This window comes from Nymphaea colorata, chromosome 2 (assembly GCF_008831285.2).
Source record: "Nymphaea colorata isolate Beijing-Zhang1983 chromosome 2, ASM883128v2, whole genome shotgun sequence".
Classification (NCBI taxonomy): Eukaryota; Viridiplantae; Streptophyta; class Magnoliopsida; order Nymphaeales; family Nymphaeaceae; genus Nymphaea; species Nymphaea colorata.
In genome coordinates this window covers 35,915,050-35,930,734 of record NC_045139.1, presented here as the reverse complement: position 1 = coordinate 35,930,734, position 15,685 = coordinate 35,915,050, and the positions used below count along the sequence as shown (strand labels likewise).

Genomic DNA, 15,685 nt, shown 5'->3' with positions numbered 1-15,685 from the left:
TTGATAAGATAAATGTAAAAGGTTGTCTTAACATGTTTTTTTTTTCTTGTACTGTAGCTTACTCCGATGATCATATATGAGCTGTTTTGATATGAAGTATTTGTCATCAAACAGCTTAAGATACTATACCCTTGATTTAACCGATCAAGAAAGGTTGTTCACATATTCTCTAAAAGAAATTTATGATTGTACTCCTTCATAGTCTTATGAATATTTTTTGAATGAGCAAGTTGTGATCTATCGACAAGCTTTAACAAGTATATATTCCAATTGGCTTTCACATGGCAGTATTTGTTATAAATAACTTGACAATAATGATGTTAGTTATAGCATTTTATTGAGTAAATTAAATAGATTATGATGTCATGATAGGAGATGATAACATTATTATGCTTGAAAAATATGACTACCTAGCATAAAAGGTTGATTTAGAATTGAAAGACAAGGCCAGACACCAATAAGGTCGAAAAGCTTTAACAAGTATATATTCCAATTGGCTTCTCCGTGGCAATATTTGCCTGACAATAATTATGTTAGTTATAGCATTCTATTGAATAAGTCAAATAAATTATGTTGTCATGACAGAAGATGATAGCTTGAAAAATATGACTACATAGCATAAAAGGTTGATGTATAATTGAAAGACAAGACTATACATCAAAAAAGTTTGAGACCTACAAAGATTTATTGTTAGTGAAAATTTGTTTTGATACCATAGAAGGACCGATTGAAGAGAAATAATTGTAACCTAGATAGGTTGACCTTTAGATTTATATTGACTTACGAATAATTTTACAAGTATTGTAGATAAATGACTATATTAATAAGTTGTCATATAGACAAGTTGACATCTAGATTTATATTGATTTATAATTAATATCTACAAAAAATTGTTACAAATAGTAAAAACATGTACATAAGACATGTTTACAAAAGTTATATACTAGATAATACTAAGTCATAATCGAAGGACGAGACTATGCTTTAGGAGACAAAGTTTTTATTGATGAAGAAAGTTTTTTTATACCACAAAAGGAATACCAATTGAAGAGGAACACCTAAATCCCGATCAGGGGTAGAGGGGTAGAGTCAAGGAGAGGCTCAGAGGGGCTATAGCCCCCCGAACTTTTAAAAACAAATTTTAGTGGCCAATATTTTCAAAAAGTTTGTTTTGGCCCTTGCTAACACTTGAAAATAAAATAGACCTATGTAAAAAAATTTCCTCATCCCCTAAGAGAAAAATGCTATCTCTTCTCCTAATCCCAATGAATGTAATATGAATGACTCATCCATTAGTTTTATATTGTTATAAAGATTTACCAAGATTATGAAAATATCATTGTTACAAATATGACACAGTTACAAAAGATTTGACTTCATTATCAGATGAACATATTAAGATGTTCGTGAACAAGAAAAATGAGCATGGTAATACATGCACGCTACTAATTGTGTTGGCGTGCATGCACTATTCTTGCACAAAATATATGGATTTAGATATTGTGGACTTGGTCCAACTCAAGATAAGATAGAACACATATTTGACAAAAACAAAAGAAGCTACAATGATCCGTTGAGTAATTTGATTAAATCGTGGAAACTTGGTAGCAATAACAACAATTGTCATAATTTAAGAGCAAAATTAACTGCTAAAGAAAGTTGAGGATGTGCATCAGGAAAAGTTTGAGATGAATGGCCATACTTTATATTTATACTGATATGTAAAGATTTGCAAAAGGTTACAAAGATATAGGGGGCGTTTGGATGTCACTTCAAAACCTGATTTTTGAGGATTTTGCCTCCACAACCACTTTATGGAAGTGTTTGGATGACAAGAAAATGCTGTTTTGAATTTTCGCAAAACAGTGTTTTCACATGAGGATCCCCAGGTTTTTCATCAAAAAACCTGGTTTTAGATAGTGAAAATCTGGTTTTTACCTGTTCACCCAAACATGTAAAACCAAGTTTTCACTAGACCTGATTTTGTGAAAACCAAGTTTTAGAAATTAGCATCTAAACGGCCTGATAATAGTTGCAATTAGAAGCAGGGAAAAAGATTCCATGATCGTGACAAGTATAGTAAGATATCTTTCGATGAGATGAAAGTGAAAAATCGTTTTTGTTGGCCGTGATTTGTGGCAATACCAAAATACGACCTCCATACATGCTTCGATTTACACAATTAAATCCACAAAAGAACCAAGGCATCTTAAAGAAAAATGCTAAAATAAATACTTGACATGATTGAATCCTCTTATAGTCTTATTATATTCCTCACAAGAGAGAGAGAGAGAGAAATACTTTAAAATTTTAAACAGTTAAGTCTATTTATTAGTATATTTAATAAATTAAATGATAAAAAACGAACACCTTTTGTATGGTTACTTTTAAAAAATGAATTAATCAAACTTAATGAACTTAAACAAGTTCAATGCGCTTGGTTGAGGGGGAGATATCCCAAAAGATCGAAACTTTTTTCTTTTTACTGTTTTAATGAATGTATAAGGTTCCGTCAGCATACATATAATTAACAAAAGTAACACCTACAACAATCAAAGTGACAAAGGAAGTTTTCTAAACCCATCCATCAGAAATGAAAGTAACACCTCCAACAATAAAATTGACAAAAACTTTCTTGAAACCTAAGTCATTAAAATCTTCTATTTTAATGCTGCACCGGAGCTGTATCGATCGAGTCGGGTGTGCACCGGACATGAGTGCGGCTCCGACTCACACCCAAACCCAATTAAAATGTCATATTACTAAATTACTTATATAATATATGTTGTTTTCATATTTTTTATACAATATCAATATGTTATATATATTAATAATTAAATTGTAATAATATGTTTATTCTGTTATATATATAATAAATAAAAAAAATATCCTCACCATATCCCCACATCTAAATTTTTGAGATGTACAGTTCTGACACCGGCACCGCACTCTGCACTATGGTGACATAGCCTGAAACCACCGGTCGGACCATGAATCGAACCCACCGGTAGTGTCCGGAACTTGCAACTCCGGATCGCCGGAGCCGACTGTAGAGTAACCTCTGTAGCCGAGCCGAGTCGAATGGACTCGATGCGTGGTCGGCTGCCTGACCGCGAAGATTTCGAATGGAAAATTGGGGCAGGTGGCGGGAAACTGGAATTCCGCCTTTCCTGTCAAATCCCGCCATCTCCCTTTTCTATATCCGACGGACTGGATTTTCCCGCACCCGATCGTTCCGCATCTTGCCGTCCTCATCGATCAATAACCCACCGCTCGGGATGAGAAGAAAAAGAGGGAGCGAGCGAAAGAGGGAGGGGAAGCGTCGTCTTCCTTTCTTCTTTCCCGACCTTCGTTCTCAGTCTCTCAAGAGGAATTGGCTGTGGAGATCGCCGATCCTTTTTGTTCTGTCTCCGTTCGCCTTCTCGAGAGCGAGGTATTATCGTTTTCTCCCCGCGGATCTAGTTTCTGTTCATCTATCTCTCTTTCTCTCTCCATGGATTCGGCGATGTTTGTTTCGATGTTTTACTTGTTTCTGGTTCTACCGGTGGGTGGAAACCTTTGCTGGAAGGAAATGTCCGATTTCTCGCTCGACAAGGGCTCGGTACTCAAACCGAGTTCTTTGGTCGTCAGTTTCTTTGCGAACCATTGTTAATCTGTTCGTCTCAGTTAACGATAGAGAGTAGGTGTCTTTTTGTTCCTTTTCTGTTATGTTTTTCAGTTTTTTGATCTTTTTTCTTTTCCATTACTCCATTTTTTTTTCAGCAGTTGAATCGGTGGAACGATAAGTTGGGTTTGGCAATCAGGGTAACGTGCTGCAGTTACTTGGTGTCGTCTGTGGGGTTCCCTTCTTCCTGCATTTCTTTCGTTTATGCGAATGCAGTTCGTTGGGTTTGACATACCGAAGAGGGTGTTGAAGGGCGAGGGGAAATACAGCTGATTTCATAACCTCGTGCGCGAGAGATCTTTTGTTCTGTTTTCTCTAGAGGTGTCTGGATGGCGGAGAATATGGCTTCGTGCCATGGATCAAGGGAATTAGCAAAAGGAAAAAGCAGCAAACGTGGTTATCCTTCCCTTGTAGAAGGCCCATCCCCTGGACAAAAAAGTAAAGTTCAGAGGGTTGGGGATTACAACGGAAACTTCGACAATTCTGGTGAACAAATTCTTCCAAGATTTTCACCTAATTCGGTTCTCCTAGTGAGTCTTGCAGGTCAGGTAGTGGGAACCGAAGAAAATAAGGCCGAGCGAAGCCCCAAAGAGGAGAGCGCTTCTCATAAGTTGACCACGGATGCGAATGTGAGGGACACTTTGAAGCGAAAACGTGATTCGATGATTGAGAGATTCAGTGTGGACAAAAAATCGTCTATTTCTTCTCTTCGTGCCGAATTAGACGGCCTGTTCAAATATTTTGATGAAGTTTCAGATCAAAAAACGATCTTAGGCAGGGAAGACAGTGTTGAAGTAAAGCTGAACAGGTTTAGTAATTCAACAGTAGCATGCTTACTGGAAGAAAGTCGACTTCCTTTCTCCAAATTGGTGGAACAAATTTTTGACAAATTGAACAAAAGCGGTTCTGGGGATTCTGCTGGACTCACCTTGTCAGCTGTAAGAAGTTCGGTGCTCTTTGCAGGACAAAGATCAATGTATGGTATTCCAAAGCCAGATGCTGATGTTCTTGAAGATGAATCTGGGACTTGTCTCTGGTGTTGGGAGGTGATTATTAGAAATAATTTTATTGGTATACACGTTTATATTATGTTTCAAAAGTACCTATGTTAATATGAGTTTTGCATTCTCTATCACAGGCAAGAGATATGAAATTGCTGCCCAAGTCCGAGCGTGGAACCATAAATGTTCGGCGTATTTGCCGAAAGAAGATTCATGATCGCATAATGGCAGTTTCAGGTGAGTATATGCCTTTTTAGCTTGTGGTCAAAATTTTGGAAGCAGCATTTATCTATTTGAGCCAATTCTTTGATGAAAATTTTGCATCTTTGAATTGTTATTATACCTTGCTTGATCAATTGAACATAATGAAGCAATACACTCACTTGTGTCAACTGTCACACCATATTCATCATAAAATAGAGCCTTTTCTAGCTTTCATTTAAACTCAATAATATTATTATTTTTTACTCCAAACTAATAGAGCTTTATTTTTGTAATGATTAATGCAGCAATGATATCATCCCTATCAGCTTCAGAAAATCAAGCTAATTACAAATCAGATCTGATGAAGGCAGCTGAAAAAATTGTGAGGATATCAGATGAAGCACAAATACGTGCATTTGCTAATAGTCTGATTCAAAGACATTCTGTTCTTGAGTATGTTCTCCTGGCCAATTGTGTTGTATGCTATGAATGAAACTTATATACTCGTCTGTCTCTCATCATGAATTTCTACTCATGTGTGTTTTGAAATATCAACGTACCAGGGAAGAGAAGGAAGCTAAGTTGAAAGAAAAGGCATTTATCAAGGAGATGGAGCAAAACAAACGAACGGTTGATAAAGAACAGAAAAGACTGGAGAAAGAACTCAGAAAAGAGCAGCTGCGAAATGTAATATTAAGTTTTCTGCACTTGCTAAACTCTAAAACCATTTCAATAAACTGCAAGCTGCACTAGCTTACCAACTCTTTGGATTAGTTGTGTTCTATACTTTATAGTATTTGTAAGGAGATACTTGTCTCTACTATATCCATTTTTGCTTGGTTAGAAGTAGCTGTTTTTTACAAGTTTGTTTATTTGGCATAAATAATTGTTGCTCTTTATGTGGCATTAGGAAAAGGAACTCAAGCGGCAGCTTGATGTAACAGCAAAAGAAGAAAAACAACGCGAGAAAGAGGAAGCTGAGATGAGAAAACAGCTCAAAAAACATCAGGAAGAAGTTGAAAAGGACCAAAGGCGCCGTGTAAAACAGGAAACTGAACTGAAGAAGCAACTTGCAATAAAGAAGCAAGCTTCAATCATGGAGCGCTTTTTGAAACGAAATGCCAATAGTACCAGTGATGACCAGTCATCAAAAGGTGTACCTGAACCTGTTCCAACTGTCCACAATGAAGGGGTGCTTAACGAAGTTGTATCATCAATGGATCAAACACTTTCTCAACAAGTTAACTTGAGTTCCTCTGAACTTCTAAAGTTAGTGCTCAAATTTTATTTGTGCTGTAATTTTGTTGTCAGTTGCGATGCTAAAAACATTTTGCCTCTATTTTGGCTTCACAGATTGCACTTAGTTGTTTGGAAAGGTCGGTCCTGTTCTGCTTCTTGTAACAAATCCAAGCGCTGGGGATTTCGACATCGTCCTAAAGTAGAACTGATTAAAGAACTTAGACTACAGAGAACATCCTGTGTAGCTGGCCCCTCTGGAAAAGTGGTAGATCCAACCAGACATGGCTGCAGTAATGTAGATGATGCTGAGGAAGTAAACATTGAGAAGCTTGTACATGGATGGGGGGAAGCAGTTTTAAGTGATGGTCCAACCCTCAATACAGTGACCACTGGTTCCACTGATATGCAAGTTGTTGGTAGGAAAAAGAAGCTTCTGCAATTTGACAAGAGCCACCGACCTGCTTATTATGGTACCATGTCAAGGACGAGGTTTGTATAGTTTGGATTGAATAGTTTGTGGTATCTGCTGTTTCATTAGTACATTGACTCTATTTATCCTGTCACAGTGATGTTGTTGGCCCGCGTCATCCTTTGCAGAAGGATCCAAACCTGGACTATGATAATGACAGTGATGAGGAATGGGAGGAGGTAAATCTTATGACTGGGTTTCTCATTGATTTCGTATTTATAAAACTTCAGTTGATATACAGGTAACTGTGCTTCATTTTATGCAGGAGGATCCAGGTGAAAACTTGTCAGATTTTGATAAAGATGACGAGGAAGAAAACATAGAGTCAGATGAAAATCCCAAGGCAGAGGATGAGGATGAAAGTGAAGACGGGTTTGTTGTTCCGGATGGTTATCTTTCTGACAATGAGGTGCTGCTAAAACTACCCTGTTTTTTCTATCTATTGTTCTATGTCATCAATTTGTGTGCTTCAAAAACAATTTCCCTCTATGTTGTTTAGTTATTCTATGCTTTTTCTCTTTCACTTAAAACATTTCCTTCGATATCCCATTATTTTGCGCATCCATACCCAGCATATAGATTATAAAGTTCTGATTTTGTGAGCCTTCAATTTGCCTCGGGAATAATATTTGTAATGCTCATGAAACAGCAAGTCAATATGCTCGGGAAAGCAGGGACATACTTTGAGCATGTGTAGGTTACAATACCCCAAGTTCATGCTTGTCAAACATTAATTAGACAGTCATATTAATAAATTTATTGTCTCCTATGTGTATTCATAATAATATGGAACAAACTATAGAATCACTGGCAGAAAGGAGTAGAGGACCAATTTTTTTTGGATCATTATTGGTGGAGAAAATAGCAACCATGAGTTAAAGTTAGGTTCTCGATGATTGTTGAGACCTTTCAAACTCCTTTTCCTTCTTTGATACTGCCTTCTGATTCCTAAAGTCACGACCTTTTACAACTTTAACCTGTCAAGTTCTTGACATTTTATTGATTTAAATACATCACAAAAAGATTTTGTGAAGAGATTTTTAGTAAGATGTAAACTTGTCCATCCATTTGATAACTAGAGAATAATTCATCATATAAATGATTATATAACATGGATGTAGTTCTTGTTTCTTCTAGTTTCTTTCACATTTGGAGGGACAAGGGCCAACACCTTCTCTCAGTCACCTTATTCCATAATATTTTGGATTAATGCAGTGTGTTATATAATGCAAAGGTGCATTGCTTGTGTCCCATTTTGTTACTAAAATTATATATACGTGGTTAAAGTTTCTGAATTATCAAGTGCAGAATCTTTTCTTTGATGCCTGAAATTACATTTTAAACTTCTCAATCATATCATCTGACGTTTCATAAGCTTTATGAATCATGGGTCCAATTAATTTCTTAGCATCTCTCACATAAGCTTTATAAATTGAATAAAATTTGTGATTAAACCATAAAAGTGTATCTCTCAGTTACTGGGCCTTGGCATCATCATCGATGTGATAGAAATCCCAATCACTATTCATCACCATAAGCAGCATTGAATTCTTGAGCTGATAAATTCTTTTCATCATTACAATTAGAAACAAATATATCTTACCAATCTTTTATAACTTGACATTTGAATGCCTATTAATTGTGGAGAGAATCTAATGACGATCCATAAAAAAAGTTTCTAATATTTTTTTTGGCGTCTTGATCTATCTCTTCAATCCATAAACACAACTCATATACACATGAATTGTCTTTAGGAGGCTGTATATTCTATACACAAGGGGTCCAAAGAAAGTGAGTACCTGCCATCGCTTGTCAAATTCATTCATGAATGTCTACAAAGTACAAACAGGAGCATTAAACTCCTCACCAATCTTTTTCTAGAAAAAGGATTGCACAAGATTCAACATCATAAAAAAAACTATCAACAATAAGATTATATCATGATAATTTATAATAGTATATTGTACAACAGAGAAAGACAAAGGGAGGAGACAAAGGCTGTAAGGGAGAGGGATAAAGGTGAATTGGGAGGTTGTCACAGAGAATGTAAGACTAAGGGAGGAGACAAAGGCTGTAAGGGAGAGGGCTAAAGGTGAATTGGGAGGTTGTCACAGAGAATGTGTATAGGGGGAGGGGGGGGAGAGAGAGAGAGAGAGAGAGAGAGAGAGAGAGATTACTAGAAACCATTGTCATATAGATCGTGTATGGGTATTACCTCAAGGAATTTCTTGGGTTTAATACTGCAAAGTTGTATATCTTGGGAAACTCTTTGCAAATTTTTAAAAAATAAAAACTAATAAAAAGTACTACAAAATGTAACAAAAAAACACGTATAATACATGGTTTTTCATGTTTTTCATTTTCTGGTGTTTTTTTAAAAGACGTGTCTAATTGCCATTTTATACTGCTTACTTATTTTCCGCGTATTGTATGTGTTTTTTCAAAAAAAAAAAAAAAAACTCATTTTCTGTGACAATGCTGAAAACCTGAGGCCAGAAAACTGAAGTCAACCAATGCTGGAATGCATAATGGATTGGAGACAAAGTTGAAGATGCAGGGAATTGAGAAACAGGAGGAAGGATGAGCCTGTTTTATATTTACGTTTTTTTCCTTAAATGAGATCCTCCAAATTCAACAAGGTTGGACTCTTTTGAATTTGAATTGAGTCGAAAAAGGGACCAAATAAGGTTGGTCTGTGTAGGATGCACTCGGCATGGTCAATGCACAGCGGTGCCTGAGCTGGTCAATTGTTCATTGCATGATTTCCTAGTCCTGTAATACATTGAGGACATAGTCCATTTCATTATTGTGTATTGAACTTGCTTCTTATGTGAGGGGTCTTTTCTGTGCTGTGCAGGGAGTATATGTCGATGAACTGGAGCTTGACAACTCAGAAGATGAGTCTAAAATTTCAACCACCAGGAAAATTGAGGCAGAAAGAGGAGATATTAATGCATTATTGAAGCAGCAAAAGTACCTTTCTGGTTTAACCGATCATGCTCTTGGGAAGAATCAGCCCTTGATAATACTAAATCTAATGCATGAGAAGGATGTGTTGATGACCGCTGAAGTTAATGGCACGCAGAGGCTAGAACAGATCTGCCTACAAGCTCTTAGCATGCGGCCGATGACTGAAGGCATTTCAATCGACATAACAACCAATTGGGAAAGATGTGAAGATACATGTACTCCTAATATGCTGGGCAATAACAATAATTATGCTGCTGTCGCCAATTCTTTACAAGAATCTGATTTGCCTGAAATTGTAAGCCTATTATTTCATTGTTGAAGTTTGCTTGATGTTTTATCTGAAAACTATTTGGGTTTTTACTTATAAATTTTCTAAACATCGCCAAACATTGTCTGCATCACTTTTTTTACACTTTGAGAGTATTTTGTTGCTGGGAAGGGGATTAGTCTTTATAGTTCCAGCACACTGGTCCTATTAGTTTGTTGGGTGGTCTATTTTAATGAATTGATCCAACTAGGTGGAACAGCATATGAACATGTTATCCCAGTTGACTTGTTCTCCACTGAAGTGATACACCTACTTTGCTGATATTTTCTGCAAATATAGCAAGCCTTACATTCTAACATTTACATGTAGTCGATGTCAAAATAATATGTCTTCTCATGTGATATCAAACTGCTAGTGGATCAGCGAAAGACTTGAAAGGAGCATTTTCTCCTGATGGATTTGGTTCTCTTTCTGACCCGCTTGTCTTGCAAAATTTAGGTATCCTCAATCCAATCTCATTCCCATGGCATCAATAAGGTGATTGAATCCCTGCAAAAGAAGTTCCCTTCTGTGCCGAAGGTACACTTGCGAAGTAAGGTGAAGGAGATATCAGAATTTTCTGACAACCGCTGGCAGGTTGGATTCCGACTCCATATTTATGTTTTTTTTTCCTGCTAGATATATTAATAGGGGGCTTAGACATTGCTTTTGCTTACAGGTTAAGAAAGATATCTTGGATAAGCTTGGGTTATCAGCATCTCCAGGTATGATTTGTAAGCAATTGTCCCCCATTGGTATGCTAAAGCTTGGAGTATACTGAAACTTATCTGTCCCTTTTCACAGAAAAACATTTTATGAGATCAAAGGGAATTGCTACTTTTTTCAAGAAGCGATGTTTGCCACCAGAAGGTGAATTTGCAAATACCATGGGATCCCCTCTACAGCCGTGTGAAAAAACTAATACTGTGCTTGGAAACCCTCGCACTGTATCAGATGCACTGTGATGATTGCCATGCAGATTGCGTTTGGTTAGCCTTCTGCAAGTTTGTCTTTGTTGATTAATCTTTGTGCAAATTCGAGCATTACATGTACAGCCACTAATACTAGATGCTTTTTTGAGCAAAGCAAACCATCAGAGACCTCAACTGCTATCAATATAAGCTTCAAGAGGACTACTTTCCAATGTAATCATTTTTTGAGCCATGCTTTAGCTGGTATATGATATATATGATTTGGTTATCTCTTTTTTCCCCTGTTCATGAATAATGAAAAGATTTGAGCATTTCTGGAGCAATACTTCTTGAGGATTCTATTTTTTTCCTTTTTTGGCAACTTATCTGAAACTTAAGCACCATTAGCTAAATTCTACAGTTTTGCCGCATGGAGTATTTGGTACATTTGTGCTGCTATAATTACTACTCATTTTGGTGCCTTGCCGATGACTCCTTTAGAAACATTTTATGTGCCATTGGTGGTATCGTCCCATATCCATGTCGGCCATCTTTTGAACATTTTAAATTGAAAAAGAAAAGTTAAAAACAAATAAAAAGCTTGAAATGAAACGTAAAAAATGCTGCTTGTAGTTCAAACCCTTCGTTTAAACCAATGCCACGGTGTCCTGCAGTAACGCCTCTTCCTCCTTCCATGCAACAATGGCATCTTTTTTATATTTATGTTATTTTTTGTTGTTGATTTTATATATATGATTAATTAAAAATATATAACTATCGCCGTACCGATTGGTCAAAACGCCTGTTACTTTTTTAATTAAAATATGTAACTGTAAGAAACACGTAAGTTCTATCTTGCTGATCACTCTTCCCTTTCTATATGTGAATGTGTGTATTTTTGAAGAGACGACATCGAAAATTGTAAGAGTAGCCTTTTTCAGTGGGGTTCTTCCATACATAAGATATTATTTACTCACTGAATTCCATTCTCTCTTTTTTGAGTTCGATTATTTCAGGGAGCGGTGATCGCAATCTTGTTTTCACTTAAAATTCATTGTTTTGGCCTGAACCAAGAAAACACTAGGTTCTTTGGTTCAGGGTGAAGATAAATGTCAAGATTAAGGTGGGCATGCTTGGCTTGGAGACGTTAGATGTTGGTGGATGGATGCTTTTCCTTTAAGCCTTTTTTAAATCGAATAGAAAACTGATTATATCTGATTATATCTGCGCAAATGAGAGGTTGACAATATACCGCCCATAATAAAGGTTCGAGGGTTTAGCATTCTTTCTCTTTTCAGGGTTTTGGGCTGCGTTGAGGCTTGAGCGGATAGCTGGCTGCCGTCAGCTTTATGGAGCATTCTCACCATTTTGTGGCATAGGGCAATAGCAGATGGGAATTGACGCAAAGATGCACTGTCCATGTGTATACTGCCTCACCTAGCTATGCTATGCTCTTCGAGACACATTTGCAATTCTTTAACATCTTAATGAAAAGAAGAAAAAGATGAAACAAATAGTTAAAACTTAAAAGGAGGCGTTTGATTACCTTGGTTTTTAGATTGAACGGCATGTTTTTTGTTGATGCAGCCAAGGATTCCCACTAAAATCTACAGTTCATCAAACCAGAACCCATGTTTGAGATTCTCATTTTATGTTATTTTTGCACAAGCAAAGTGCCTGATTTAAAATTGGAGGGGGTAGAATTTGAGGTTTAATCTATAGGTACCAAATTAGGTAAACACATACAGACCCCCACCCCTTCTTTCCTGCGCAGGCGACAGCCTATATTTTACCTTCACAAACCCTATCTTGGGCGTGTTCAGGTAACATCAGCAGGTGCATTGGACTTCTCAGACTCATTTACTTGCATATGAGTACATGAATATCTTTGATTTGTTGTATAGTTTGCAGTGCCTTAGGGACCGTCCTACCAGGTTCTCTGTAACTTGTTCGCATTTAACAATGTGAAAATTGTTTTTTATATTACATATAAAGTTGATGGGAGCTCATAAAAGGGAATAATGACAGTCACATAAGCATGTGAATCCTGTTATAAATAAAGGAGAAAATGCATGACAACCAATTATAAACTTATAATTTAACAGTTTTACAAGGTATAAACCTATAACTCTTAAAGGGCCAATTGGAACAAAATAGGCGGACAGTCACGGTCAGAGAATAAGATGCCAGCAACGTAAGAGATGTAGAAATTAGAAATCATGCAAGCGATTAAGATGACCTAGGTATCACAGAGGAAAGCCAAATTGGCATATGTCAAACAAATACCATTGGTCATACTATTTGTTGGTGGGAGCTTCCTCTGCATTTGTGTAGCTGATAGTGTCTGCCAGTGTACGCCTTTCGGATGAGGTAGCAGTGATAACAGGCATCCACAAGTCGGAAGTGCTCTGTAGTAGAGTCTGAACATCTGGGTCTGCAGCCATGGCTGAAGAAATCATTGCGTCGACATGGTTCAACTTAGCAGACAAGTTATCCAGCTGCCTGGCTATCTCCAACTACAAAGTTTAAGGTAAAGAATGTTCAGTAGACTAAATTGACCTTAAAAGTTTTGCTAATAATTCTTAGCCATTGGATATGAATATTGTGCGCACTTCGTCAAGCTCAGCAGCTGATTTAGATGGCACTTTTGTAACCTCTTCACCAAGAGCTTCTATTTTGGCTCGTAGTTCAACTTCTTCTTGATTACTTTCTGCCTCCACCTGCAACGTAGATGGTCAAACCCATGTTACAAATAGTAGAAAAATCACAAAGCAACGTCTCGGACAGTTCAAAATACAAGAAGGCATCACCACCCCACATTTAGTAATAATAACTTACCAATTGAACCTGAGTTGCCAATCATTGCTCAAAGTCCTAATGGTTTAAATTAAACAAGTCAACTAATTTTTACTTTAGTTTCAAGATTCCAGTAATTAACAATCAACAAGCTTGGATTAAGCCTATAATGCCCCCAAATCTACAAGCTCCAATCTTCAGTGTTTGTGGCACAAGGTGTTACATGTATTTAGCATAACCTAAAAAAATCTTCTTGCACTTTTTTGGTTAAAAATTATAATATTACGAAAGAGAAAGCTAGAAATAAGTTATTAGGAATAGAGATTAAATATGAGTAAGAACAGGACACAAGGGAAAAATTATATTTCCTCACGTGCTAAGAGCAACAGAGACCATTCTGCAACTAGCTGGCAATATAAAAAATCTGCAAATCTGCAACAAGCAGCATAGAGGGCATCCCCCTTAGAGTTCACTCTCTAACAACTGTAAATGAATTGCATTAGTTGCAATAGCTGAAATGTATCTTCAACTACTGCCAGCCAGATCAAGGGAAATGGCTCATGTAACTCAATGAGGAGGAACATAAAAGGGGGAGACTACGCGAAGGAGAATAGTCTTTGAAAAAACAAGAGGCTGCTGGATGTATCTTTAGAGTCTTAGCTTACACACGGACCTTATGTGTGAGGTATATGAATAACATGGATAACCTTCCATTATGTCTCTTTTGTGTGAAATATCTGATTGTGTAGGATTCACAAAAATGATACATAAAAGGCAAATTCCCATCTAGAAGACAGTTTAAAAGGAAAAAGCAAGCTTAGATGAAATAGTCAACAAGACAGTCAAATCTGGACACAAGGTGCCCTCAGATAATTTAGATAGATGAGGCTCATTATCTGAATTAGACAATGTCCTTCCAAAAAAAAAAAAAAACTGCATACACTAATAAAGTTACTCAGATGTGCTATAACGATCTAATTTTCTATGAAGCATACAGAGAACGGGCAAGCTAATGGTTAGCAACTTTTCACAATGGTGAACTCGTTAGCCTTCACTTCTTTGTCATGGTGAATTGACGAAAAAATTAACACTGTGTGGCCTCCTTACAACCACGAATTCTTCAGCTCATATAAGAATTATTCGAGAGACACAATTTCTTATGCAAAGGCGCAGACATTTCAGTTTTCTGATCACTGCTTAGTCATGCAATGAACTCATGATAATTTGACATTGTATGACCCCATAAAAACGTGGATTCTTCCATGTGAACCATTCTGAGAGATTACCCAAATGCAGGAGAAGAACATCTGAAATTGCTGATACACTAATTGCTTAAACAAGCGACGCAATAACTCCACGAGCAAGGCATTCCAGATTTCCACAAACCAGATACATGTTCTCTTGTAATTGAAGACACGGACAATTATTTAAACACTTATATTAAATGACACGGCAGTATCACTCATTGGGGATTGTTGCTATTCCCAAGGATGACCCTAGGGATTAATTTCATCGATCAGCAGTTGCTAGGGTTCATGAGCCATCAATCAGCGGCTCCCTGAATACGCCAAACAATACCGAACGAATTTGAAGGACAAAGGAAACCAACTTCTAAGAATCCTAATATTTACCATTTAAATAATAGAAATTGAAGGATCATCAAAGTTTCTATCACTATCATCATCATTACACACACACAGAGAGAGAGAGAGAGAGAGAGAGAGAGAGAGAGAGAGAGAGAGAGAGACCTTCTGCAGGAGGTGTGTGAGAAGATCGAAGAATTGGTTTTTCTCTGCGCCTGCCATCGCTTGGAGGTCGGTTCAGAGAAAACAACGACGCCACGACCAGGGAACCTCTTTTCTCTGCCGTATGGACGTGGACGGGTAGAAGATTGGCGAGACCCATTTCCAATCCGTATCGGGCCAGACAGGGTTCGGGTTTTTCGCCACAGATCCGATCGAGTATTTAACTCAGACCCAAATCCGACCCAAACCCGAACGAATAGGGTTTTGTTGTGTTTCGAAATAAAATAAAAGAGATCTGACCCAAATTCCGGACCCGAGGTATGGTCGGATTTAATATATAGCTTCGGAATCTTTTTGTCCAAAAAGAGTTCCAAGAAAA

At 37.1% G+C, this 15,685-nt stretch overlaps 2 protein-coding genes across 3 annotated transcripts; one reads left to right on the top strand and one right to left on the bottom strand.

The window, feature by feature from the left end:
* Nucleotides 1–3,232: 3,232 nt before the first annotated feature.
* LOC116248989 (chromatin assembly factor 1 subunit FAS1) lies at nt 3,233–11,063 on the top strand. Of its 2 annotated transcripts, none has more exons than XM_031622063.2 (13): nt 3,233–3,433; nt 3,766–4,710; nt 4,803–4,902; nt 5,175–5,322; nt 5,433–5,556; nt 5,780–6,138; nt 6,223–6,597; nt 6,675–6,756; nt 6,843–6,986; nt 9,435–9,842; nt 10,314–10,451; nt 10,534–10,579; nt 10,659–11,063. In XM_031622063.2, the coding sequence occupies exons 2-13, from the start codon at nt 3,994–3,996 to the stop codon at nt 10,817–10,819; spliced, it is 2,802 nt and encodes a 933-aa protein (XP_031477923.1). In that variant the 5' UTR covers nt 3,233–3,433; nt 3,766–3,993; the 3' UTR covers nt 10,820–11,063. The 2 variants fall into 2 exon arrangements, with proteins under 2 accessions (XP_031477923.1, XP_031477924.1); XM_031622064.2 differs by having other exon boundaries at nt 3,763–4,710.
* A 1,775-nt stretch (nt 11,064–12,838) lies between these two features.
* LOC116248334 (uncharacterized) lies at nt 12,839–15,441 on the bottom strand. Its single transcript, XM_031621071.2, has 3 exons — nt 15,310–15,441; nt 13,378–13,485; nt 12,839–13,281 (listed from the first exon to the last, which is right to left on the bottom strand). Exons 1-3 carry the CDS (start codon nt 15,364–15,366, stop codon nt 13,063–13,065), a joined length of 384 nt encoding a protein of 127 aa, XP_031476931.1. The 5' UTR covers nt 15,367–15,441; the 3' UTR covers nt 12,839–13,062.
* Between the last annotated feature and the right edge of the window lie 244 nt (nt 15,442–15,685).